At 34.5% G+C, this 10,307-nt stretch overlaps 1 protein-coding gene across 2 annotated transcripts in view; it reads right to left on the minus strand.

The window, feature by feature from the left end:
- Positions 1-8,761, minus strand: part of LOC108917563 (diuretic hormone 44) — a 57,548-nt gene extending 48,787 nt beyond the window's left edge. Inside the window, exons 1-2 of one of the 2 annotated variants that reach the window (XM_018724224.1) lie at positions 8,720-8,761; positions 8,457-8,660 (exon numbers count right to left, since the gene is read on the minus strand). In XM_018724224.1, coding sequence (XP_018579740.1) covers positions 8,457-8,462 — 6 coding nt within the window. In that variant the 5' untranslated portion in view covers positions 8,463-8,660; positions 8,720-8,761. Of the gene's footprint in view, positions 1-8,456 lie in introns of both variants that reach the window. The other variant, XM_023454429.1, reaches the window with a different exon arrangement.
- Positions 8,762-10,307: the final 1,546 nt, after the last annotated feature.

Raw genomic sequence — 10,307 nt, forward strand, 5'->3', positions numbered from 1 at the left:
GATTTGAAACAAGAGTACCTTTTTAACGTAAAACAGTTCGGGAAAACGGAATTTGCTGTCCAATTTGTTAAAAAGTCAAAGATGAAAAAGTTACACACGCAAAGTACCAAGGGCCCCCCCGTACCCACCCCAATGGACCTTGTGGAAATAAATGGATTAGTCCATCAAATTGCTCATCAAAATTTAGCTGTGTATACCAAATTTCATTCATTTATCACAACGCGATTGAGAGATATTGCAAAAAAATGATTTCCATTCCTCCCTCTTCAATGGGTCCCTGTGCCCTTAGGAAGCATTTCCGTACCCATGTTCATATGAACTTTTTTACTTAGTTTTGATCATAGAATCGGCCTTGGCAGCTAATTATGAGACACCCTGTATTTCAATTAATGAAAATGTGGGAAACAACAGAACTACTCTGCGGACTACAGCTCCGACCAGCATTGAAATACACCGATAACATCTAGTAAACAGCTAAAATCATTCATTTTCAATATCTTTAAAACTCTTTGACTCTGTATCTCGGAAACGAAGCATATTTCGACCTACGTTTATATGAACTTTTTTCCACAAAATAATTTCGGCAACCACCCCCTAAAATATTTCGCACTTATTTACAAACATCCTGTACAAAAAAACCAGTGACCCTCGTTTATGCGAATTATTTACTTAAAGTCGGATTTATGTCATCAAACTTTTTTTTCGAACGTCTTTCTCGTCTTCGCGATATCCGGGAAACCCCACGTGGCCTGCCGAAAAGTTTTTGACGCACGAGTCTCCCGCGACGCTCGCTAACGACCCCCCAAATTAGTTGCCCGTCTCGATCCGTCTGCAAAAACTCGGGAATTACCCGGTGTCGCGCGGGGACACCTATCGGCAAACTTTTTGCCGGGCAGGTATCAGTTTATCGGACTGGGATTTACGAGGAGCGATTAGGCGTGGGAGTCGAAATTGGGAATTGCATCTCATTTGGTTTCTTATGGTCGCGCGGGTCGACTGTTTGGCTGGAAAGGGATCTAAAAGGGACAAAGGACCAGGATTTTTCATAAAAAATAGAGCGCGACTTGGGTCTTTTCTTGTTTATGTTATCCGCAATGCCACGTTTGGGACAGGGTCGGAATTTCAATGCCCAATTGCTGTTGTAAGGTAATAGTTCACGTAAATCATTAAAATAAATCTCTATTTAGCGTGATACACTTTGGCTTCTTGACGATTCGAGAGATATACCTACCTAGACATTGAATAAAATCGAGTTTAAAATACTTAAAATTATATATGTCCATTTCTCAATTATTATTTTTTACCCAATATGCATAAATAAATGCCAAAAGTTGCTACAGAAACTTGGCAACAGGGCACGAGTTTATTATTTGTAAGTTGGCAGTCCTTATCATGTATAAAGGTATACCTACATTATCCCGTGATCGCTCGCACAGCTGATTGCTTTAATCTATAACATGTAGGATGAAGAACAGAGTCGGTAGAAAGGAAAATTTGTGACCAAAAGAAGGTATGGAGTGCTTGAGAATTAGAACAAAAAATAGTAAAAGCAGGAAAAAAGTTGTTGAAGAGAAGATTGTGGAGCCAAAGCCTCCGCACGCCGTTCGAGGGTATCAACTAATCGATATAGAGTACATGGCACAGCATGCACCGCTCTTTTTAGCAAAGAACCTTTACGTATTTTAGAGTATCTGTGATCACGAAGTGATTTCCGTGGAAAAGTTTCGATATGATTTAGTTATATGCATAAGTAGCATACTACTACGATGCACTTCCGTGAATACAAATGTTCCTTATAAGACAAGGGTGTAAAGCATTTATGAAAGTATTATACAATTTGATATACAGGGTGATTCACAAATGATGACCAAAAATGAAACCTCGTATTCTTTGGTGAATTTTAAGGGGAGTCTTTCCTATAAAGTTTTTATCTAGAACGTTTCGTTAAAAAGACACAGGGTGTTAAACTTCAAAAAATATTTTTAATTTTTTTACATAATTTAAAAGTTCTAAAATTTACATGCTAATATATAATAATATATCTCAATAATACGAAGTTGGCTGCATATTTTCGTAGTACCCGATCCTCCCAAGTACTCTGGTATTTGTATTTGCTGTGTGCATTGGTAGGCTATTGACTATGTCAAAAAAAAGAGGGTACAAAGGAACTACAACGTAACAGAAATTTTATTGTTTGATATGTTCAATTGGCCCTAAAAAATGATAAAACCGCGGAGTGCTACCTTTTAAAGGGGTGCGTTTCTGAGAACGAAGTAAAAAGGTGGTATTTTCAGTTTTTTGAGTTTTACTCGAAAACTATGCATTTTTTCATTATAGTTGTCAACAGAAAAATTGTAGCAAATTGGATTTCCAATCGAAATGAGACCTTCTGAAGTAAAAAAAAATAAATTTTTAACAAAACCCAAAAAACGAGTAAAAAAACCCCGAAAAAATGCGTTTTTTTTCTTTTTGGTTTTTGGCCCACAACTTTTTTCTGAGAGGAGTTAGGTATAGGCATTGCTTCACAGAAAAAAAAGTTAATGGTTTTTTCTTTAAAAGAAGCCTTTATAGAAGTACCTACGACTAATAGAAACCGAGATACATTGGATCAAAATTGGCTACTCTTTGGATTTTTGGCCAATTTTCGCCCCTTTTTTGACGATTTCGTCTTATAACGTTTTTATGAGTTAATTTAGGTGAACGTAATGCCTTGTTCAATTGATAGCTGGTTTCAAGACCTTTAAAATGGTGCCTGGTAGAAGTTTGTACAATTAAGATCAACCGAGATATGTCAATTTAACCAACGATACTTTTTCTTATTTTTATAAATTTTTTATTACTTTCGGTATTATTGTGTCTAATAAATTTATTTTTGTGAATGTGAAAGTTAAAATGAGTTTCTAGGTGATTGGATATTATTATTTATTTATTTAAACAACGAAAAAAGTTATAAGACAAAAATCGTCAAAAAAAAGGGCAAAAATTGGCCAAAAATCCAGAAAGTAGCCAACTTTGATCCGATGTATCTCGGTTTCTATTAGTCGTAGGTACTTTTAAAACCGCTTATTTTAAAGGAAAAAACATTAACTTCTTTTTCTGTGAAGCAATGCCTATAGTACCTAACCCCTCTCAGAAAAAAGTTGTGGGCCAAAAACCAAAAAGAAAAAAAAACGCGTTTTTTCGTTCTTTTTTACTCGTTTTTTGGGCATATTTTTGTTAAAAATAAATTTTTTTGACTTCAGAAGGTCTCATTTCGATTGGAAATTCAATTTGCTACAACTTTTCTGTTGACAACTATAGTGAGAAAATGCATAGTTTTCGAGTAAAACTCAAAAAAACTGAAAATACCACCTTTTTACTTCGTTCTCAAAAACGCACCCCTTTAAAAGGTAGCACTCCGCGATTTTATCATTTTTTAGGGTCAATTGAACATATCAAACAATAAAATTTCTGTTACGTTGTAGTTCCTATCTATAGTTTGTAATTATTAGGGATGAGTCGTTTCTAGCCCTCTTCCCAATTAAAATAATTTTGATTCTTCTTTGTGTCTATTGTTCCCTTGTAATGTCCCGCTCACAATTTCCTCACTATTCACAATTCTGACATTAATTTATTGTATTTATCTAATACACGAAAGAAAACCTTTTCATGGGTTGTACCTGTTTCTTATTTTCGATACTGACGTCAACATTTAGAAAATTTTCGTTAACAGTACCAATCGTGCATTGTTGGGTTGCCTAAGCACGACAGGCACGTGGCTTGCAAACATTTATGAACGCTCTGTAACGGTTGAATGTGCCGGAAACGTAGTGAAACTGCTGGTTTACATACGTTGCTGTATAATGTTATCTTAAAATTGTGAAAACTTAATTTATTGACAACCCGTATAATTTTATCTATTTTATTAAAAACAAAATTACACAAGTTTGGAAAAGTGCTTTTACGGATACCAAATCATCACATATTGCCAAATTTGATAATTTCAATTTAGACAAATTAGTGTCAGAGTTTATCGGAAGGATTATTAATAGTGTAATGGGAAATTTTAAGGTTTTTTATATATTTATTGATAATTCTCTAATTAAAATACCAAATTCCATTGATATAACAGAACAGTACTGCATGTTGTAATGTAGCTTTAAATATTTTGTCAGAGTGTCTAAGTTTTTGTCTCTATAAGTTAAAAAATTAATTAAGTTATTAGTAAGTAATTAATTAATTAAGTTAAGTTAATTAACAAAGCGAAGACAGCAAAGGCGACAAGCCTTGTCATAATTATCATAAACTTAAAAGAGAAAACCAAAAGATGTTACAATAAACTTCTGGCCGATGTCGCTACTCCCGCCGAGATTAATATTGTACGAGTTTAATGGTTTTGATTCACCCTAGTTATTAGCGGGAAAGAACTCTTATATTTATTTTGTTCTTATATCGAGTAACTTTTTCCTTATTAAAGTTTTTGCGGCGCTTCCTACAAATAAAAAAAGGTTTATTAATTTCGTCTCTATTTTACGTCGCCGGGATAAGTTTAATGAGTCGCGATCCGTGTTATCGTTGGTTTTCATTTGTACATCAGTGAGGAGTATTTAGAAAGTTTCGATAGAGTTGTCTTTCTCCTCATTAAGAAACGGCTTTTAAGGAATACAGTTACAATTTATTTTTTTATTTTATTTTTTTTTTTGGTGTAGTGTAGTAGTATGATTTTCCTTTGGCCCTTTGGACTAGCTTTTCAAGTTAAATTTGGAGATAAGAAATTATTATTGTTCTTATGTTTTGTCAGTTTTAAAAATGTTAAAAAGATTAGATGCTAAATATCAATATCAATATCAGATTTATAAAAACCACACTGGTCTTTGGATTACGTTGTTTAATGCGGTAACAGGTAACAACATATTTTAACATCTTCAATTTATTCATTTTGGAGATACCGTGGACGCAAAAAAAGTTTAAGAGCAGCAGGAAAGTCAAGTCAGTGATGAACAGAAACAGAGGCAGAAAATTACTAAGGCATCATTTATCTAATTTGAGATATACACAATATTGATGTAATTGAATATAAAAAAAATTTCAGTTTTACAGTTCTTTTAATGGTAATTTAACCGGTTAAGACCAAACATATCTCCAAAATACTTCCGGCCTTCTAAAACTACCCGTTTACTTCTATTTATATCATGAAAAGTTATGACTCGCTATTTTAAATGATTTGTAAATATTTCCATATGAGGGACTCAACCTAGTCTAGGATTTTGAACTTTACGAAGTGCAAATCATTGTTTACGGATGCGTTGAGGCAATGATTGTCAATTTTTTTCGTAACAGTTCTGTATTGGACTTTGTATTTACGTTATGCCAAGAGTGGTCTGGCAACAACCTCAAAACGTACGAAAACATCTCCAACTGGGAGTAGATAATAAATAAAACACGGATTAATCCGGCTTAATAAAGAAAATTTTCCATTTGGAACTCCCTTGGCTTTTCCCGAACGATAGGGGTTTAAAGTTTCACCCGAGATTAGTTACTTTCCCTGAGTGGGTTCACGGAAAACCCTTTGCGGATCCAGATATCGAGGATTTAATATTTGGAGGGCTTTAAGAACGGGAAATACTTCGGTACCTACGTATTTAGATCATTTTTCATCGAAACAACTTGTAGAGGAGCGGATGTTCTGTTCATAAGAAAGGAGATAGGATTCAATGGCAAAATTATAAAGACGTCGCTCTCCTGAAAGCCACTTTCACAAAATACTAACAATATGCATCAAAACAATTAAGAGAAAACATAGAGTTCATTATAGGAGAATGCCAGAGCAGGTTTAGATAAGGAAGAAGTACAACAGATCAAATTTTTGCACGGAGGGAAATACATGTTTATCGATTTTGGGCAGACATCAGGCCTGCGAACAGAGAAGAGTATGGAAAGAATCAATATTGAAAATGAAAAGGAGAGAAAACTGTGCAAAGCCCTTTTGTGGAACATCTCTCAATGCGCTCAGGGGGACTGGACAAAGGAACTGGTCCAGGACATTGGAAATACTGGGTAAAGACCCAAAATTCGGCTCAGGAAAGTAACAGACTTACATATAAAGGGACTGTCACTTTAGGAAACTTCTGTATAAGCTAAGGATTGTAGACAGTCCGATCTGTCGAGGATCTAACTTAGCGGATGAAACTTCTCTGCATATCCTGGGCCCAGGATTTACACGTAGTAGAATGACGTTCTTGGGCAAACGCTTTGGACTTTATTAAAAGGACAAAACTACTTGCTGAATAAGTTTGAACAGTGGGACATACAATAAGCCTGATAAGGTCGTGGTGCTATAGGACTTGAAGAGAACCTAACCACAGGAAAAAAAAACTGTGGAAGATGTTGGCAGTGTTAGTATATGCAATGTACAACCGTTGAATTTATAAGCATGTCATTAAAGTGGTTCAATACACTAGTGAGGAAAGGTATGACGTGATCATAATTTATGGCGAGTGTAGACAAAATGTTAGAGCTACGCGTTACTCAAACAACGACATTCAGATCGCAAGACTTTTGAAAACTTGACTCCTCCGATATGAAAGTTTTGATGTGAAAAAAAAATAATGGGTTCGGATAAACCCAGTAGACACGATCTTGATCGTACAGCTGAAGTTTCACAGCATGTAGAAGGTAATCCCCAAACTTCAATAAGAAATGTTGCATAGGAAACTGGTATAGTGGTAGTTTTCGTCCTGTCAGAGAACCTCTTCTAGGAATAGTTTTCATCCATACAAAGCCATATCGTGTATTATTTACATCCTGAAGTTCCGAAATTAGATTTTTTCTCACAATTCTCAGTTTTGCATAAAAATGGTATTTTAAACAAATTTTCTTGGAGTGATAAACCATAATAAAGATCTTGTTAAGATGGAGGAAAACATGAATTATGAATTTTGTATGGTATTTTAAAAGGAAATATCCTCTTCTTTTAGACGCACCAGAGTTGTATACATTATTTTATTTTGTAAAATGACATTCCTAATTTATTAGAAAAAGTTCTACTACATGTGATAGTAACATGATGATGCGCCTGCCTGCAACGGCAAAGTTAAAAATTTCTTACAAGAAAATGTATCCGAGAAGATAAATGGGAACAAACGAACCGCTTAGGTGGCCAGCGCGGTCACCAGATCTGAGACCACTTGATTTTTTCTTGTGACTTTTTCTGTTAAAGAAACGGTATACATTGAGCTAGTAGAAAATATTTTTTAATCAATAAAATGTAAGCACATAGCTTAAAAATGCGTATTGCTGCAAACGGAGGTGTTCTCGAACATAGTTTGTAATCGTCAATTTTTTAATTTTCGTTTTTTCTTTGGGGAATTGATTAGTTTATGATTTTAATTTGTTAAATCAACCTGAAAATGTTTCTTGCAACTGATTTTCAGCTTTTCTAGTATCGCACTTAGGTGCGATATCTAAAAAATTATTGATATTTCAAAACTTAAATACATATATGACATAATTGCGGAAAAACTACTTTGCAAAGTTTCTGCTTTGGAAAAATTCCTCTTGAAATTTAAATTGTCGCCGTCAAGAAGCTTTATCAAGAAGCTTTTACATAATCAAAAAATTTCAATCCGTATCAAGTTATAGAGGAGTTTTATCTAAATCACTTTGTAGAAGAAGCAAGAAGTAGTGATACTTTTGTTTTTAATGTAATTTTGTTACCATCAATGCTGCAACTATGAGATTTTGCTTAGAGACATAAAGTCTTAAAAGTAATTAAATAATCCATATGAAAAATGTTTTTCCGTTTTTGACTTAAAAAGTACTTGTGGATTGGTAGTATGAAAATTAGTATTTTTCTAGTCAGTACAATTGACGGAGTAAACTTTGTAGCATCTAGTTTAATTTAGTATGTAATTATGTTTTCATAAAATACATTCGCGAAAAGATTCGTGGTTAAAATTTGAAGAACATCCAGAAATCTATAAAAAATTACATTACATTTTAAAGATCCTATAAAATTTGTCCTAAGTCCTGGATAAGGAGTGAAAGTACCCTATTTATAACAATTTGTCTAATCGCTCATTTAATCATTTCTTGGCTGGTTATTGATTGTATTTTCGTTCCCACTTACTCCCTTTCTAAAGCTCATCTTCATTAGCATTAAGAGGGGTTTTGCAGCCTTTGGATTTCTTAAAGAATAAACTCCTGTTTGAAATTCTAAGAGCACAAATAATTGAAAACAACAGACTCGAATTTTTCATACAAATTTAATATTTCTACCATTTGGAACCCGCTTTACATGTTTTTTATTAATATTGGATCATTCGTTAATGAAATCGGAATAATAAAGGTTGGGAAACATTTCTGCGTCAATTATTATGGAGATAATTCAACACTAAATTAATAACAACTGAATTAAACCCTTTTAGAAAAGTTAGTGATAAATCTGCAACCTAAACATCAATTTTTTTCATACTTACACCCATTTCGTGTGCATAGAATCGCTTCCGTCGTCACAACAGTCACCTCACTGTCCACCTTCAGCAACAGGAGTGATCACATAAATAACATGACGAAATTCGAACTGACAATTGCCATCCTAGTTTCACAATTAATATAAAAGTCCGTCACATGATAAGCAAACAACCGAACAATTGAACAATATTAAAATCACACTACGCCAGCTGAAAAATCCATTAATTATAACACTTAGCGCCGGCCGACCGCCTGAGCAAATAGTTACCTGATACGAGAGGACGAAGCCTACAGAATCACTTTTGGAATGCCTGACTAGACACCGAGTCATATCTGGAGGTTCAATAACGATTAGATATGCAAGCCGAAACGATATAGGATGCCTCGACGGGAAACAACTACTCGTGTGACGTCACGACAGTGGGCAAAGACACACACTGACTGTTTAGGTCAAACAAAACAAACAAAACTCTGTGTGACATCGAAAAAAAGGACGTGTCTAAATATAAAGCCTATAAACCTGCATGCTTTATTTTATTCTACTCACAAGCTCCTTTTCTACCGTTTTATCCTCGCTAAGTACTAATTACCACTAATCTGGGTATTACAGGACTTTCCTTAATAAAAATTGTTTTGTGAATGACGGGAATCTCTCCCGTCGCAGAAGGATTTTGGAAACAGGCTTAGGATACTTTATATGACAGTATGTTTGTTGAATTCTCTGCGTAGCTTCTTTTGTTTGTAAATAAATAAACGCGGTCACCATTGTTATATAAGATCCATTAAATTGTAGATTAGGTAGATGTGACAAAAAGATCTCGCTTACTTGCCATCTTGATCCTATATTATTTCGTGGGATGTAACACAAGCAAAGATTTTAATTAACACTTTCGTAATCTAACAGTTGATAAGTGTAATATTATTTATAATTATAACCTTCACATTGCAGATCATCTTTGTCTTATCAGCCGTTTCTTTGTGGCGTTTCTAGGGCTCCTGCATTATTTAAGGCCTTACAGTGTAACCTTATCAGCTAGGTCTCAGTCTTTAAATAAGTGGGATAGTGGGTGAAAAATAAGCCGCTCGAAAACACATCAGTAATTAAAATCACCAACGTAAAAAGCAACTCCAAAGACAAATTATTAATTAATAGGTGATGATATTGTAGGCACCAACCACTCTGCGGACAAAACTCCCTTGCAACGTTGAATTAAGCATATCAATAGTCATACAATTCCAAAATTTCGTGATTTACCTAATGTTAAACCGTTCTGGTTATAAAATAAAAACTGTTTCTTGAGTAACCCCTTCGACGGGCTGTATCTCCCTTAGGGGTCGCCACTGGCAATAACTCTAGTAATGTTTTCATCATATTTCGATATGTTTTACATACTCTCCAAATTTGAGTACTTATTTCGTTAACACCTTGTATAGTTCATGCCTCAACAATTTCTCATACTGTCCGTTGTCAACAATAGACGTTGAATGGTAATTTTTCCCTACACAAGTTAATATTAAGTGATAAACGTCGCAGTTTCACTAAAGAAAGCTTAGAAAAGCACGTAGTAATATGTTTTAACTCCTTCCAATATGCCACGGAAGCCTTGTTTCAACACTAGGGTTTATCGGGTAAGTGGCGTCATTTAAATTTATTTAGGTATTTTATCCTCTACTTAGCCTTGCTTTTTGGTAATAGTGCTGGGTATGTTGTGACATATTTTCTGTAAACGTATTAACATTTTCATTCGTAAGCTGACTCCGGTCCTGTTAAACTCCGCGCCCCACTAAGCCTAGTCATAAATAACGATTGATAATTGTAGAGGTAATAATAAAATATCTTACATCTGAAAAAAGAA

Source organism: Anoplophora glabripennis, unplaced genomic scaffold, assembly GCF_000390285.2.
Source record: "Anoplophora glabripennis isolate ALB-LARVAE unplaced genomic scaffold, Agla_2.0 scaffold80, whole genome shotgun sequence".
Taxonomy (NCBI): domain Eukaryota; kingdom Metazoa; phylum Arthropoda; class Insecta; order Coleoptera; family Cerambycidae; genus Anoplophora; species Anoplophora glabripennis.